The 17733-nt window shown below is 49.0% G+C and overlaps 1 protein-coding gene and 1 pseudogene across 1 annotated transcript in view; both read left to right on the top strand.

The window, feature by feature from the left end:
- Window positions 1–1858, top strand: part of RING1 (ring finger protein 1) — a 4903-nt gene extending 3045 nt beyond the window's left edge. Inside the window, exons 5-7 of the mRNA XM_007460823.1 lie at window positions 770–1025; window positions 1206–1479; window positions 1757–1858. Of these exons, the coding sequence (XP_007460885.1) occupies window positions 770–1025; window positions 1206–1479; window positions 1757–1858 (632 nt within the window). The remainder of the gene's footprint in view (window positions 1–769; window positions 1026–1205; window positions 1480–1756) is intronic.
- Window positions 1859–2518: 660 nt separating this feature from the next.
- On the top strand, window positions 2519–15895 carry LOC103073317 (HIV Tat-specific factor 1-like; annotated as a pseudogene).
- The last annotated feature ends 1838 nt before the right edge of the window (window positions 15896–17733 follow it).

The following is a 17733-nucleotide window of genomic DNA, read 5'->3' on the forward strand; positions in this document are numbered from 1 at the left end:
ACTCCTGGGCCTGTCTTTACTTCTAGGCCTCAGCCTCCTGAGTGCTGATCACAGCCTAACTGTGACGACTGGAGATCATGGATGTAAACTGTAGCTTGTACTACTGTTCTTAAGGAAATAGCTCATCTAACTTTCTAGAAGTTAGAACAGTAGAGTGCTTTTTGAGCATGAGCTCTGAGTTCAGACTGCTGGGAATTAAATCACCTCCTAGGCCAGCATCACTCAGTCTTTAATGTGTATCCAAATTACCTGAGAGTCTTGTTAAAAAAGCAGATTCTGATTCAGTAGGTCACAAGTTGGGCCTGAGATTCTGCGTCTCTACAAGACTGCTACTGGTTCTTGGACCACGCTTTGAGAGGCAAAGAGACTATGGTCTCAAACTAGTTATTTAACCTCTCTAAGCCTCAGTTTCCTTAGCCATAAAATAGAGGTGATATAGTTATCTGTGTCCGTAGGATTTGTATAATTTGAGGCAATCAGTGCAAAATACTTAACAATGTGCTTAGCATGTAGTCAGTATGTAATAAATATTAGGTATCATCATTAAGATTTCCCTGATCTCTTAATTCTCTGAAGTTTAAAATCTAAACCCCTTATCCTTGGTGCTTTCTAACCTCGACCACTTGTTTCCACAGGGCCCAGCGTGTGAGGCGGCCGATGCCTGGGTCAGATCAGACCACAACGATGAGTCAGGGGGAATGAAAACCGGGGGAGGGAGAGGGGGATGGAGAGGATGTGAGCTCAGACTCCGCCCCTGACTCTGCCCCAGGCCCTGCTCCCAAGCGACCCCGTGGAGGGGGCGCGGGGGGGAGCAGTGTAGGGACAGGGGGAGGTGGCACTGGTGGGGTGGGTGGGGGTGCCGGTTCTGAAGACTCTGGTGACCGGGGAGGGACTCTGGGAGGGGGAACCCTGGGCCCCCCAAGCCCTCCCGGGGCTCCCAGTCCCCCAGAGCCAGGTGGAGAAATTGAGCTCGTGTTCCGGCCCCACCCCCTGCTCGTGGAGAAGGGAGAATACTGCCAGACGAGGTGAGAGCTTCGTCCTTCCCCAGACCACTGAGAAACCAAAGGTCTCATGATCTCCCATCAGAATTGGGCTTCGCCCAAACCCAGAAAGAATCCCTAACCCAGAGGCCCTTTGGGAAATCCCCAACTTCTTCTCCATTTGAGGCTTCCTGTGCCCTCAACCTGCCCTCTCTCCCACTCCAGGTATGTGAAGACAACTGGGAATGCCACAGTGGACCATCTCTCCAAGTACTTGGCCCTGCGCATTGCCCTCGAACGGAGGCAGCAGCAAGAGGCGGGGGAGCCAGGAGGGCCTGGAGGGGGCGCCTCTGACGCCGGAGGACCTGATGGGGGAGGCGGGGAGGGTGGGGGTGCCGGAGGAGGTGACGGCCCTGAAGAGCCTGCCTTGCCCAGTCTGGAGGGTGTCAGCGAAAAGCAGTATACCATCTACATCGCCCCCGGGGGCGGAGCTTTCACGGTGAGAGCCTCTGAGGGCAGCGGTGTGAGAGAGGAGAGGAGGGAGAGTGGCCTGGGGACGCAGAACCGAGATCCTGACCTGACTGACCAGCCCTCTTCTCCCTCTGCATCTCCCATCTCCCTTCTCTGTCCCTCCTCCTTCCCCATCATCCGTGTCCGTGATTTGCCCCATTTATTATTCCTTCTTCCTTTTTTTCCCTCCTCTCATTCATTTCCTTTACCATCTTTCCCAACTTACTTTCCTCTTCCCTCTCCTCCCCCACCCACCCCCTCTGTAGACACTGAATGGCTCGCTAACCCTGGAGCTGGTGAATGAGAAGTTCTGGAAAGTGTCCCGACCACTGGAGCTCTGCTATGCCCCCACCAAGGATCCAAAGTGACCCCTCAAGGGGACAGCCAGGGGATGGGGACCATGGGGTGTCCCTGAGTCCTGGCCCACCACCCAGCTTCTTTGTCCCCCAGAGCCCCCCAGCCCGGCCAGCCAGCAAGAGGACACAAATGAGGACAAGTGGCTTTTATACAAAGTATCTATATCAGATTCTTCTATATTGTACAGAGTGGGGCCTGCGCCCCCATCTACTGCCTTTTCTATTGCCCCCAACCTCCCATCCATGCAAGATGTTGGGAAGGGTGAAGAGCCCTTCCCTTCATGCCCTTCTACCAACAACAAATTTGCTTTTATTCCTCTTTGAAACCTGGTTCTGTGTCTCTTTATCAGGGGGTTACTAGAAGGAGAGGAAAACAAAGATCGGGGAGGGAATCCTAGAAATCATGTAGAATCAGCCTTGGAAATGGGGAGGAAATGTCAAAGGATATTCACGGTGTGTAGATCCCATTTTCCTGAACCTTCAAATCAGCAAATGTGAACGAAAATTGGAAGGACCTGTGAAGCTGTAAGAGACAGGGTGGAGAGCAGAGAGGTGTGAAGTCAGATCCCAAGCTTTTCCCCTATGACCTGAATGCCCAGGCTGAGATCCCGGGTTTCAATACCACAGGGAAAGAAGGAAAGTGGCTCAAGAGGGTGACAAGGCAGGCCTGAGATGTTTGGAAGGGGTACAATTCCTCGTCCCTGCGAGAAGCTCCCTGCACATATCCCGCCCCCGGGTAGCCTCCCGAAGAAGACGGGCAGGGCCAGGGACTACAGTTCCCAGGAGCGAGCGAGCCGGTCGGTGCCCGCCGTGCCGCGGGGCCGAGCGGAGGGAGGGCTGCCCGGGAGTTGTAGTTCTGTGCCGGTCCCGGCGGCAGCGGAAAGCCCAGGTGGGGGCGTCCAGTAAAGCGCTCGCTGCTCCGCACCCCCAACGCCTCGAGTTCCGGGGTCAGGGGCCCCCTTAGCGCGCCACGCCCCGGCGAGGTGGAGAGGATCGCCTTCCCAGGAGGGACTGACGCTGCCTCCCGCCACCCCCTTTGGCCTCTCTGCCCCTCACTTCCTGTTTCCGTTGCCCTTCGCGCCCCCACCCCACTCCGCCCCAAATTCCCGTGGCTCGCTCAGTCTCGGCCCTCCCGGCTGAGGAGTCAGCCTCGGCGTCTGACTCGCTGGCCCGAGGGCACCTCACTCCACACTTGGCGTTTCTCGTTTGCTGCCCCTCGTCCCTTTCACCCTCAGTACGACGGACGCAGGGGGTACCCTCCAGCCCAGGTGACCGGGCGCCCACCCCCGAGACCTCTCGCCCTGTAGAAATAGACAACACCCACTTCACCTTCGTAGAAGCCCCTTTCTACCCCCGCCTCCCTGGATACCCGATCCTGGCTCCCCTTTTCTCCCACCCCAGGCATCCAGGGGGTCGACGCTCCCGGGATGTGAGGGCGGGAGGAAGGTGGGCGTCGCTCCCGGAGTTTCAAGGGAGAGAAACCGATGGCGAGGAGTCGCGGGAGGTACCGAGGTGGAAGCCGAAGAGTCTGGAATGAACCCGGCTTCTCTTCTGGTTCCAGCGGCTGCCCGGAGCAACACTTCCTCACTCTCCTCGTTCTCGCCAGCCCTACCCGACCCGGCGGCCCTTCTGCCTCTTCCCCCGCCCTCTGGCTTCACTCTGGAGCCGCCTGCGGGCCTTGGTCCCCGGTCTCTCCTCTCCTAGGGCCCCAGTCCACACCACGGCCCACGCCTCTCCGCCGTTCCGCTTCTCACGCTCCTCCTCGGACCCCTCTCTGCTGCCAGTGCTCTGTCGCCCTCCTCTGCCCCCGAGACGCTGAACTTCGCAGGCTGCCTGTTTCTTTAGATGGCACCATGTGAGTGACATACAGAACTGTTGCTCCAGGTCCATCTCCCCTGCCCACAACAAAGAAAAAATGACTACCTGACCTGACCAGGCATTCCCCTTCCCCAATGCTGGCAGAAGGGGGCGGGGGTTGCTCCAATTCTGTTCCACCCCCACTCCCTGAGATAGCTCCCCAAGTCTTTCAGCCTCTGTCAGTGTAGCCTGCACCTATGGGTGAGGCAAAGTGAGAGACACAAAGTATACAAAAGGGAACCTGATTATTTTGTTGAGAGACAAAATACAGAGCATAAAAGGAGAGTAACTACCCAGAGGAGCAAGGTGGAGAAAGGAAGACATTAGATTCAGACTGATCGGGGTCCAAATTTCCACCTCGCCACTTACAAACCACACGACCTCGCATAGGAAAGGGACTTGCGAGGTGGGGCCCGCAGTTGTGTATTAACAAGCCCTCCATGTGAATCTGATGTGCTCGGGGCCCAGAACCCCTGCAGTAGATACTCTGGTCCTTACAGTGTGAATGACAAGTGTCCCCTTGGAGGGATGCCAGGCCTCAGGGCAGGGGCATCACTGGAAGCCGCAGGGTGGTCAGGAAGAGCTTCTCAGAGGAGGTGCCACCAGGCTGGATGGACGGGAGGGAAGAAGGAAGTAGGTGGGGGGCCTGGGGGGGGAGGGGAGCCTCTCTCTCTGTTAGTCTCCCCCTCATTTTATCTCTTTCAGGCTTCTTGGTCCCCAAACCGAAGCAGATTATGTGTCTAAGTGCAGAAGCTGAGCCCCAGAGCCCAGGGCCAAAGGAGACCCCTGCCCAGGTGAGGCCTAACCCTGAGGGCTTGGTTGTCACCCAGCTGCCCTCAAAACCCTGGCAAACTGCTCACGGGAAAGTTGTGCCCTGGGTTCCTCAGGGTGGGGCTCAGCCTGCCTGCACCACCTTGGTCTCTCTGCCTCCCCCCGCTCCTGGCTGCTCTCACCTTAATCCTCCTCCCCTACAGGCTGGGAGCCAAGGCAGAGGAGAAGGAGAAGGCAGGACAGACCTCCAGCTCCCCATCTACCCCTTGACCCCTCTGCTGTCACAGCTGACCCTGTCCCACATCCCTCCCAGCAGCCCCTGCTCCCACCCCAAAGCCCTTTTCTGGCCTGGACTGTGGAGCCTCCTTTTGTCATGCTCCCACCCCTCCCAGCACCGCCTGGTCCATTTGAGTGAGAGGCCCTTTCCCTGCCCCCAGTGTGGGAAGTGCTGCAGCCACGGGGCCACCTGCCCCTGCCCCTGCACTCCCACACAGGTGACAGGCCCTATGGCTCTGGCCTCCATGGCTGTGGCTTCACTCAGAGCCCCCTTCTGCTTTGACAACCATCCACACCCAGTGGGAAGGACAGGGATGAACAGAGCGGGCCGCCAACCCCGCAGCACTCCAGGAGGGTAGCCCTGGGGACAGACTCCCTCCACAGTCGGAGTGACTGCCTCTTCTGTGGGAGGCATAATGGGGCACGGCTCCCTGACCCACCCCATCCCCGCCAGAGCCACCACATTAGGTGATCAGAGTGTCTCACCGGGACCTACTCAGAGCTGGAATGGCCAGGTCCACCTCACTTCTTGTCCACAATCTAATCGCCCAGGAAAAGAGCTTTTCCTGTTTCTTAGAAAGGAATCTGTACTTCCAATCTCCTGTCCTCCATCTGAGAAGTTTAACCAGGCTGCCTGAGACCTACTGCCATCACAGACGGATCAGATTTCCCGGGATTTTCTTGAAAGGATTTTTTAAAGAGATAACTGAATCCCCAGAGATCTCCATGACAACCCCCACCATCAAATTCTAGTTGCCCACAAATCCCACCCAACCCCATCACTTCCCCCAGAGGCCGCTGGGTGCTTCTTGCCTCCGGTGCTAAAGCTACACCCAGCACCCCATCGGATGAGGCCATCTCCCTGTGCCCACTCCTGGACCCACGGGCCCTGTTTCAGGGCTTTCTGTGACCTTCAGTGCATTTCACGCTAAGAATAAAGCCCAGACGGAGGCTGCTCTTTCCAGCAGCACCATGGGCCTCTTATTGAAAGGTGAAAATAGGCAGAGGCATGTATCCAAGGAGAAGGAAGGGAAATGGAGGAGATGGAGACCAGTGGAAGAAGCCCAGGGAGGTTGGGGGAGAAAGCGGGAGGTTCTGGGTGTGGAAAAAGTGGAACAGGGCTGTGTGGGAGAAGACAGACAAGAAACACCTGGCCAGTACAAGCCCTTCCTTGCATTTGCACTTCCGCAAGATTCCTCACTTACTGTCTTCTTCATGTGCTGGGAAACTGGTTTTGAACAAGAGTCAGCAGGGAGTCCCACAGAGGATCCCCTCCAGATTGGCACCCTGGGGCCCAGCGTGGCCCCGAGGAGGGCACCATCATCACTCACTCTTGTAGGAGGTTCTGCTAGGGGAGTTTCCCCCTTGGGCGGCACCAGCAGTAAATTTATTGTTATTGTTCATGTTCAAGGATAAGGTAGACCTTAGTTCTTGTATTAACTTCCCCCAAAGAAAACTCTTTAGAACTTGGCCAATTTCTCCCAATGATGTATCAGAGAGGCTGATTATTGCCACATGCAGGAAGGGATGAAAGAACCTCTAAGGTAAAAGGATCACTTGGGAGACCGCTGGTCAGTTTCACCCTTTCAGAAACTATGTATTGAGTCCACCATGTGTCAGGACTGTTCTAGGACCTGCGTACCACAAACAGGTGTGTGATGTGGACCCTGCCTTTGAAGAATGTGATCTCAGGTGTTCGTGGTGAGCATCTCAATATTGAATCCAGCATCTAGTCCTAACAAGTGTATCCACTATAATATCTCTCAAGTCTGTCCACTCTTCGTCCCTCCACCTCCCGGGCCAGCCACCACCTGGACTGTCTGGCTCTTCTCTGAATCACTGAGATTCTGGAGAGGCCGGAAAGACCTTCTCTGAAACAAGAGGCATGCCTGAGTAAGAGAGACCTTTCTGAAATGCAAATCTGATGGTTTCAGGCACCCTGCTGAAACACAGTCAATGGTTTCCCACCGACCTTAAGTTAAAGACCCAAGTCCTTAACCTGGCCTCTAAGGCCCCTTGGGGTGTGGCCCCACTGGCCTCTCCAGCCTCACCTCCCACTACTCACCCCTATCACTCCCTAGCGCTCTACTCCACCGCGGCGTGCTTCCTCCCGCAGGCTGGGCCCTCCACCCAAAAGGCTTCTTCCATTTCTCTTTTAAGTGAGCTCCTGTGCATTCTTCAGATCTCAGCTCCTTTACCACATCCTCAGGGAAGGTACTCAGACCTTCCTTTCGGGTCAAATTCCCCTCCTCTGAGCTCCCACACCAAGGCTCACTCTTTCTCCGAGGTACTGTGTGTGGTCGCAGATCTGTGTTTTTTGGGGATTACTCGATTGGTGTCTGGCTCCCCATGGAACGTAAGCTCCCTGAGGGCAGGAGCCAGGACTGCAAATGCTCACTCTTGTCATTCCCTGGACCTGGAACTGGACACTCTATGAATATGGAGTTGAAATATTGGTTGAAAGGATGCATGCATGCCTGGATCTGGGGCAGGGGACGCATATTTCAGGATCTCAGGATGGATTGAGGCCGTGATTCTCCCTCCAACAGCTGCAGCCCAGGAGTCCCATATGTCATTTCCTTAACACCATTCCTTCCTTCATGTTTCCTGGCATTGTCCCTCCACTGTTGAGCCTCCGTCCCAGACTTCTCCACCTTGCCCATGAGACCCCTTCTCCCTTTGACTTCCTAATGCCCCTTCCTGGTTTTGCCTCCTTGGCTTCAGAAGGCAGCACTGAATAATATGGCAACAGTGGAGGATTCAGAACCAGAAATCTGGGTTCAATAACTAGGTAAAAGTATTAGCGGTGTGACCTTCAGCTGGCTTTTAAACCACTCTGAACCCTAGCTTTCTTATCTGTAAAATGGGAACAGCTTCAGAATCAAGCAAGATGGAGGATGTGGAAAATCTAAAAGCACCATCACCTAGAAATACTGATAAAAAGGAAAAAAATTAAACATAATAACTGAGTTCTCAAAAGGAAAGTAAAATCCCAGGTGCTAGAAACAAAGAGAAAACTGAAAGCCGGAGGGTGACGCTGACTGTGGCTACGGTTACTAGGAGGGTGCTGGGAAGGAACAGGTTCTGTCAACCTGTTCTGTTTCACCAGCCACCCAGAGACAGATGAGGTCTCAGTCCTGAACAGGTGGGGAAATTAGATGAAAGACAGCCAAAGCTGACTCAAGAAGAAATAGAAAGCCTGACAGCTCTATAAATTCTAATAAATTGAATGAGAAATTTTAAGTACACACACACACACACACACACACACACACACTACCCAAATGGCTTTATTATTCTGCTAACTCTTCAAGGAACTGTTTATTTATTTATATAGACCGTCCCAGACAATGGAAAAAGAGGACCAATTGAACTTATAAGATTGAAAATCCTAAATGAAATATTAGCAAACTGAATCCAATGGAGTTTGTGCAAGTGCATGTATATATGCACGTGTGTATGTTTGACCAAGCAGAGTTTATTCCAGGAATACAAGGATGGTCTACTTTAAAAAAATCTGTTAATGATATTTACAGCATTGACATATTAAAAGGAAAAAATATGATTGTCCCAATAGGTAGAGATGCACCTGGATAAAGTTTAACACTAGTGATTTAAAAAACAAATCTAGCTAACTAGGAATAGAAAATAACTTCCAACACTAATACAAAGATACTAGTTTTTACTGTTTCTATTCAACTTGTGCTGGGGGTGGTGGTGGTCTGAACTAGCACAATAAGAAAAAGTAGGAGTAAAGGCATAATTATACATAGATGATTGATTATTTACAAAGAAAATTTATGAGAACCTACAAACAATTAAAACTAACACCCTTTTGGGGGGCAAGATGAATATTCAAGCATCAATATGGCTATACAACAGCAATAAACAAATTTTGTTTTAAGAAAATACCATTTGTAATTGCAACAAAAACTATAAGATACTTAGGAATCAATATAGCAAAGTATGTGCATGAGCTTTATGGAGAAAATTATAAAACTCTATTGGAGAACATGAAGAGAAGACAAAAAAGAATGGAGAGATATGCCATGCTCATGAAGAGGAAAACTCAATATACAGCTGATTAGTTTTTCTCAAATCTATACATTTAGTACAATTCTAATCAACATCTATACTTTTAGTACAATTCTAATCAAAAGTACTAGAATTTAGTGCAATTCTAATCTCAATTCTATTTAACAAGCTGTTCTTAAAATTCTTGTGGAAGAGTAAATGGCCAAAAAAAGTCAAAACAAGTTTGAAGTGCAAGAGTACCGGAGTGTTTGCCTCACCGTATATCACAGCTTTAAAGCTGGAGTGATTAAAGAAGTGTAGGCCTGACACATGGACAAATAGATAGACCACGGGTCCAGAATCAGACCCGCAGAGATATGAGAACTTTGTATATGACAAAAGGAACATAAGTCAGTGGAAAAGGATGGACTATTTCTTGACTTGTCTGGGGTTAACTGGCTATCCAAATGAAAAACAAAATGGATCCGTGCATTACAACAGATCCAAAAATAAATTTCAGATACCTTAAATATGTGAAAAAGAAAACTTTAAATTCTTCAAAGAAAATACAAGAGAATACATTGATGATATCAGCATAGGGAAAGAAATATCTTTTGAACTTTGGAGAAGGGAAAGATTTCTTAAACAAGATACAAAAACACAGGCAATAAAAGATTGACACATACAACTACATTAAAAAATTTTTTTAACTTCTATGAGACAAGAAACAACAAAACAAAAAGAGAAGCCACAGACTTTGAGACTATTTACAACCTATGTGACCAATAAAGGGTGGGTATTCAGGATTTATAAAGAACTCTTGCAGATCAATAAAAAAAAAAAGGACAAGGCAGGGGGAAATGAGCAAAAGCTATGAACAGGTAAGTCATCAAAGAGGAAGCCAAATAGCTAATAAACATAGGAAAAGATGCTCAACTTCCCTAATAATGCAAACCCAAACCATGAGATACTACTTTACTAAATCAGCAAAATTAAAATAACTCTGATAACAAACACCAAGTGTTGACCAAAATGTGGGATATTAGGAACTCATCCGTTTTGGCTTGAAGTGTGAACAGCTATAACAAATTTGAAGGGAAATTTGGCAACACTTAATACTGAAAATACACATACCCTAAAACCCAGCTCTCCGGCTTCTAGATGTATTCCTTAGAAAAACATTTATAGGGGCTCCCCTGATGGTGCAGTGGTTGAGAATCCACCTGCCAATGCAGGGGACACGGGTTCGAGCCCTGGTCCGAGAAGATCCCACATGCCACGGAGCACCTAGGCCCATGCACCACAACTACTGAGCCTGCGCTCTAGAGCCCACGAGCCACAACTACTGAGCCCGTGAGCCACAACTACTGAAGCCTGCACACCTAGAGCCCTTGCTCCACAACAGGAGAAGCCACCACAATGAGAAGCCCACACACCACAACGAAGAGTAGCCCCCGCTCGCCACAACTAAAGAAAGCCCATACGCAGCAACAAAGACCAAACATAGCCAAAAATAAATTATAAATAAATAAACAAACCCTGATCATGCATAGCTCTTAAAAAAATTTCTACATATGTACAAGGAGGCAAGGATAAGAATGGGCATTGCAGTATCATGTGATTGTCAAGAAAACATGGAAACATCCTAATCTGTCCTTAAGATAAAGGAATGGATAAAGTATGGTTTATTCTTACAGTGGACTGCTACACAGCAGTTAAAATAAATGACTTATTTACCAACATATAAGTAAAAGAAAGTTGCAAAAGTGGATGTTTTATGATATTCATGTGTTTTAGAATACACAAACAATGATACACGTTAAAAAAAAAAAAAAAAAAACCTATTTGTTGGGACTTCCCTGGTGGCGCAGTGGTTACGAATTCGCCTGCCAATACAGGGGACAAGGGTTTGATCCCTGGTCCGGGAAGCTCCCACATGCCGTGGAGCAACTAAGCCCGTGTGTCACAACTACTGAGCCTGCGCTCAAGAGCCAGCGAGCCACAACTACTGAGCCTGCATGCTGCAACTATTGAAGCCCGCGCCTAGAGCCCTTGCTCCGCAACAAAAGAAGCCACCACAATGAGAAGCCCGCCCACCGCAATGAAGAGTAGCCCCCGCTCACTGCAACTAGAGAAAGCCCGTGCACAGCCATGAAGACCCAACGCAGCCAAAAATAAATACATTTATATTTTAGAAAGCCTGTTTGTTAAAGTAGAAAATATGCATGGGAATAATTCCCAGTGACTTCAGAATGATAATTACCACCTAGAAAAGAGAGGAATGGGATGAGCTTTAGCTATAACTGTAATGCTTTTTTAAATTACTATTTTTAAAGAAAAAGATACAAAGCAACAGAGGCGATGCAGCCATGAAGATTTGCTCAATTGGGTTGCTGTGATGAGCTTCTACGGCTTAACTTCTCCCCACCCCCCAAAAGTGTGTGCTTTGGAATCTGGCAGAGACACAACCTCAAACTTTCTCAGGATTCAGTTGTAGTCAGCTTTCGTTTCCAGGATATAGGGTAAGAGATTGCAGAAGCATTTCCCTGGGGCCAGAAGGATGTTAATTATGAGAGCAGAAGTTCAAGGTTTCAGGTTGTGCTGTGCCAGAACTGAGGGCCGGATCCCAAGTGACAAAGGTGCCCAGGTGTGGTTTCATAAATGTTGCACATGATAGGTGAGGTCCCCTAAAGTCTGTGGACCAGAGCAGGGCCGCTGTGGTCCAGGTCTGAGCATGACACTGTTTGTGATCATATTCATATTCACTTCGAATTCACTTTTACATATTCACTTTTGAATACGCTAAGTCTTTGGTACCTTTGAGACATCCAAGTAGGGATGCCAGGTAGGCAGTCAGATCCACAGGTCTGGAGATCAGAGGAAAGACATAAATTTGAGAGTGATCAGCTGATAGCAACTGAAGCCGTAGGAAGGGAGGGATGGATCTCCTGGAGGCAGAGTGTAGCATGAGAAGAGGAGGGGTCTAGGGCTCAGGACCCTTGAGGATCTCCAATACGACCAAATAGAGCAGGATGAGCCAACAAAGTAGCAGGGAGCAGCCAGAGTGAGAGGGGAAAACCCAGGAGAGTGCTCAGTCCTGGAAGCCAAATAAAGACTGTGTTTCAATGTAGAATCAGTCAAGGGCTTCCCTGGTGGTGCAGTGGTTAAGAATCCGCCTGCCAATGCAGGCGACATGGGTTCGAGCCCTGGTCTGGGAGGATCCCACATGCCGCAGAGCAACTAAGCCTGTGCACCACAACTACTGAAGCCCACACACCTAGATCCTGTGCTCCACAACAAGAGAAGCCACCGCAATGAGAAGCCCGTGCACCGCAACGAAGAGTAGCCCCGGCTTGCTGCAACTAGAGAAAGCCCGTGCACGGCAACGAAGACCCAACGCAGCCAAAAATAAATAAATAAATAAAAGAATTGGTCAAAAGCATTGAATACTGGAGGGAGGTCAAGCAGAAGAAAACTAAATAACGGATTTAATGAAATGAGGGTCATAAAAAAAGCACCTGTGTGGCCTGGGAGAGGTGGACACCAGCCCAAGAGGGTTGAGGCGTGAGTGGAAGTGAGGGACTAGAGAGAGAATTTTCCCCCAACTTTTTATTATGAAAAGTTTCAAACATACAGAAAAGTTGAAACTATAGTATAATGATCACTTGTACATCCACCACTTAATTTAAAATCGTTATCATTTATACGTACATACAAACATTTACATATTTAGATACAGTCCTTGAACCATGTGAAAATTTAGGAGATCGTGGTGCTTCACACTTGAACACTTCAGCACACATTGCCTCAAAATAAGGACTTCCTCCAGCTAAGGAAATAACAGTTATCTCGGTCCCTAATACCACCTCATATACAGAATATACTCAGATGAACCCCCAAATGTCTTTTATACATGGCTTTTCAAATTAGGATCCCATCAATGCACACGCGCTGTGTGTGAGAGAGTGAGGCTGGATGAGGGGATGGAGAGGTACAGGGAGTGGTCAGAGGAGGAGGTGAGGTGGAGGTGGGGGTTAGTTTTTCGTGTTTTATTTTGAGAGGGAGAGGCTGAAGATTCAGGAGGGGGAAAGGGGGAGGGTAATCAAGGACATGGGATGCAGTCACAGGTAGAGAAACTGGCTTTGGGCAGGAGGAGGGCAGTGCCTCTGCTCCAATGGTTCTCAAAGTGGGGTTCCCAGCCAGCAGCATCAAGCATCACCTGGAAACTAGTTACAACTGAAAATTCTAGCCCCCCGCCACCCGCTGAATAGGAAACGTGTTTTAACATGCCCTCCAGGCAATTCTGATGCGCCAAGTTGGAAAACCATCACTCTTTTCTTAAGGAACAGGGAGAGATGGGCACAGGTGCTATGTGGATTTGGTAACAGGTGGTTGAAGGAGCCCACCTCTAATGGCTTCAGTTTTCTCTGTGATGTAAGAGCAAGATCATCAACTGAATGTGAGGTGGAGACAGAGAGGCTCCAGGATCAGGGAGTTTAATGTAGCCAATGACCAGCCTGATGTGACTGGTTAACAAAGCAATGCCTCTTACGGACCACGAATGAGGAATGGTGCCCATTTCCCGGCTCGAGACTTCCTCCAACACTTCTTAGCTTGAAGAGTAAACTCCTGAAGAAAAGAGATCATTAGGCTCACCGGGGTTGAGGTTTTGCCTGAGAGATACAAAGGATGGAAATATAGCGGGGTAAGGCAGGTCAGGATACTGTCGAGAGAGTTGATGAAATGAAGGACCACACAGGTGTAGCCACATAAGGTGGGGCTGATGGGCTGGAGGAAGGGAGGCATCACTGACCCGGAGGTCCCGGGAGACTGAGAAATGGTTGCGAGAGGAGCAGAGACTGAAGGGGGGAAGCTTAGGAGATGGGGATTGAGTGACTCTGGAGGAGCCACTGCAGATGACATGGTCCAGGGCGTGACAGTGAGGAAGGGTTGCCAAGTCGGAGTGGAGAAGGTCCAGGGCATGAAGTCACCAAGGTGTTCAGATGTCAGGTGGGCAACAGGTCCCCTCCTTAGACAATGAGATGGGAAGAGACAGACAGTTTGCCGAGTGCCAGAGTCCTCCTGAGCGAGGTGGAGAGGTCTGGGAGGGGACAGACAGTAGCAAAAAGGAAGACAGCAATTTAGCCCAATGGCTGAGCCCCGGAGGTAGAGGGTTATTTTAAAGCAGAAACTGGGGGCGGTGGGGAGGAGGAGGGTCTGGAGGCAGCAATCTGGAGCAAGGAAAGCACCCTCACCTATAAGAAAATAAACAGCTGTCATTTCAGAAGCCTTCAGGGGAGGTAGTAACCTCCAGGGAGAGTTCAATTTCGGTTAAAGCCAGGAAGTGGAGGGGGCGCTCCAAGGAGAAGTGAAGGGTAGGAGGAGACTCCCAGCTTATTAGAGGGCACGAGGGTGGGTTCAGGAGGGGGCACGTGGGTCAGAGCCAGAAAGCACAGAGTGGTGGAGACAACAACGCGGTAGAGTAGGTGGGGGCCAGGGAGTTTACATTTTCACTCTTAAATACAAAAACAGGGATGGGAGGCAGGCTGGATATCATCTCATTAGTCTCTGGGAAGCTATAAGAAGTGATGGTTCAGGATGTGGCCTCTAGAGAAGACCTGCTGGATTCAAATCCCAGCGTTGTCATGCACGACCTTGGGGCAAGGTCTCTGGGCCCCCATTTCCTCTTCTGTAAAATGGGGATAACAATAGTTCTGACCTCACAGGTTTGTTGTGCTGAGCCAGTGACTTAGTGTGTTAAATGTTGAGAACAGTGTCTGGACAGGCATTTCAGATAACTCGGTGATGTCTCCCAAGCCCAGGGGAGCAGGCTCTTGGCTCACCTGGCCCCTGCCCTGTGCTAGGTAGGAAAGCCAAGTAGCCACCCCTTGGATGGGAACGAGTTTGATGAGCAGCTGCAAATGCAAGAATGACTCCAAGATCAGAGACACCCAAGAAGATCCTGGTAGAAAAATGGACTCTTTGGGGGCAGCAGCTTGGGGTCACTGCCTACCTCTGGGAGGGGGGCTTGGTTCCCCAAGATCACAGAAGGTTTCATTGCTACATATCAGGCCAGTTGTGGCTTCTCTAATGATAGCATGTCTAGCTCTACCACAAAAATACAAGATGTCAATGCTAGGGATGCAGAGGAACTTCTGCAAGAAAAACCTCAAACCCACTGATCCCAAAAAGAGGGGAGAGAAGAGGAAGAAGCAAGATGGTCTCATGTCCACAAAGATAGAAATACAAATGTATTATATATCTAATCTAGACATTACAGTAGGTGAATTTACACAGCTGACCTCCAAATTTTGCATTATTATGAGAGATCGTCAGAAGAATTTAAGGTCAAGTTTTACAAAGATAATCAAAGAAATCTTAAAGGAGGTGGGCTTTGCTGTTATCTTTGGATCTTGCATTACAGCTCTTCAATGAAGATGAAATTGGAAGCTCTAGGGAGGAATGGACAGGGAGTTAGGGGTTAGTAGATGCAAACTATTACATATAGAGCGGATAACAACAAGGTCCTACTGTATAGCACAAGGAGCTATTATATTCAATATCCTGAGATAAACCATGAGGGGAAAGAATATAAAAAAACTATATATGTATAACTGAATCACTTTGCTGTACAGCAGAAATTAACACAACATTAAGAAGCTACACATTACAGGTCAAAGCGGCAAAGTTTCAGCTGAAGGAGTGATATGATGCCTCAAAAAAGAATAATACGTACAAAATCTACAAGCAGCAGCTGTCTCTGCAACAGAAGCAATTGGACTGGAGACCTGAGAGGCAAGATGGGCCAACCAGAATGTACCATGAGTGAGTTGTCATCATCAAAAATATTTTCATCCAGTGGATTCAGAGGATGATCCATTGGTGCCGAAGGAGATCAGAGAACACCTCTGAGTAGAGTGTTCCAAGCCTGGACAAATTAAGAAACTCCTTTTCTTTGATAGGCATGCAGCTGGTGTGGACTCCATGTCCTCGAGGAATGCAGAGGAAGCTGGTTATTATATTCAAACCCTTGACGGAAGGTGGTTTCATGGCCGTCAAATCATTGCCCACGCAGGGGATGGGATTACAGACTATCGGGTTGAGCAGGCCTCAGGAGAGAGGGAGAGTTGAGGGTAAAGGGGAATCTCCAAAGGCTAAGTGTGTGTATGTGAACTGAAAATAGTTAATTCTCCTGTGTGCGGTGATATACCAAGAGAGGTGGAGTGGGAGGGCGCTGCACCACAGGCAGCAGTGTTTTGTCACTATCATTGTAGAATTGCTGGTGCATGGTAACAATAAAAAGTCGATTTTAGTCTTATTTAAAAATTCTCTACAGACAACTGAAGAAATACTGAATTTCACTTTGAGGCTAGTGAAAATAAAATGTACTTTTCCCCATCCTCCTTCACAGATCCTTTGGGATGCTGATTAAGAGCCTTGCCTTAGAGCCAGCGATGTCTCAGAGTGGAAAGGAAGCCAGGTCAGGAGAACACGTTGCTCCCCGCCCACCAGTCTTCTGACCCTTGGTCCCTAAATCCTGGAATTGTTCTGGCTTCTGTCCTTTCTAAATCCTGCCTGTCCAGCTTTTCCCTCAGTTCTGTAAAGATCCTTCTAGTAATTTACTCTTACTTCACCAGAGTTAATTTGTTATTTCTCTGCAGACAGCTGCTTCCTCAGCTCCATGACTCCCAGCCTGGAGTCATGCAACAGGTGAATTTGGGGCACAGAAGGTTCGAACCACTGAATGGCTGTGTGGTGTTGGGCTCATTACTTACTCCAGCACGTGAACCAGGAAGAACACCTCCAAGGACAAGTGTGTGAATTCGGTGAGATGACATATCTGCTCTATGATTTCAGGGACCTTGATTTATTCTCTGCTGAATCTACAGTGCTTGTCACAGAACACAGAGAAGGGGATCAATACACATGCCTTGGTTTAATGAACTCTATCTGAAAACACTCTATAAACTCAAATGCAACATGAATTGCTACATCCATTTTCCCCAGGATGGAGAGAGCTGATTCTATTCTTCCCTTCAAAGTTGTCTTGGTCTTGCTTTCTCCTTCTTTCCTTGAATCTTTACCCTAAATCTATGTTGGAACCCAGCCAATTTGCCTGCTTCCCCTCATGCCTGATTTCCTAAAATCTGAAAAGCCACCCTTCTTAAATGGAGGGTGGGTGGGTTCATATTGATAGGATGGGAAGAAAGGAGGAATCTCTTATTTCTTTTGTCCTCAGGGTACATGTCCACATTCAATAGCTCTGAAATTGACGCTGAGATGGGCACCCCCATTTTACGCAGAAACAGAGCTGTTGAACACAGAGTAGATATTTCCCAGAGAGTCCAGTTAAGAAATAACTCAGGACAAGCTGAGGGCACAGAGGTGTAAAAATAGAGGGAAATGATATTTCTTTAAAGGACAGAGATCCCTTAGCATTGGGGCGCTATTACAATCCATAAGGACACCTCCAAGTCCTTCCTATACGACACTAGGTAAAGACAGGGACCGATGTACCAGATACAGACACGAGTCTTATAGGTTAGCAAAGGGAAGGAGGATATTGACACAGTCCCGTCCTAAGGAGTGATCCCTGATGCTTCTGGGTCTGTGAGGCCAGTGTGTCTGTCATCAGCAAAAGGAAAAAAGTGAAGAAGCTTGAGGGGCGGTGATGTTAGCCAGAAGTTATGAGTTTCAGCCTGGGGATCACAAGGACCCATCTAAGCCACAGGACTGAATGTTGTTAGACTGAAGGAAAAGTCCCTCAGTTGCTTCAGCTTGAAGGGAGCATGAAGGGGGCGCTTCAGCAGTCGGCCAAGTTTGAGCGGATGAACTCCATCCCCTGGTCGATGCTGCCCCCTGGAGGTCTATATAGGTATCGCGGCTCCCTTTCACGCGATTCTGTCGCCTTTTCATGCCCTCCTGCGACCTTTGGGTCAGAGGGCTCCTGTGGATTCCCGGAGCGGTTC

Source organism: Lipotes vexillifer, unplaced genomic scaffold (assembly GCF_000442215.2).
Source record: "Lipotes vexillifer unplaced genomic scaffold, Lipotes_vexillifer_v1.1 scaffold921, whole genome shotgun sequence".
NCBI classification, from domain to species: domain Eukaryota; kingdom Metazoa; phylum Chordata; class Mammalia; order Artiodactyla; family Lipotidae; genus Lipotes; species Lipotes vexillifer.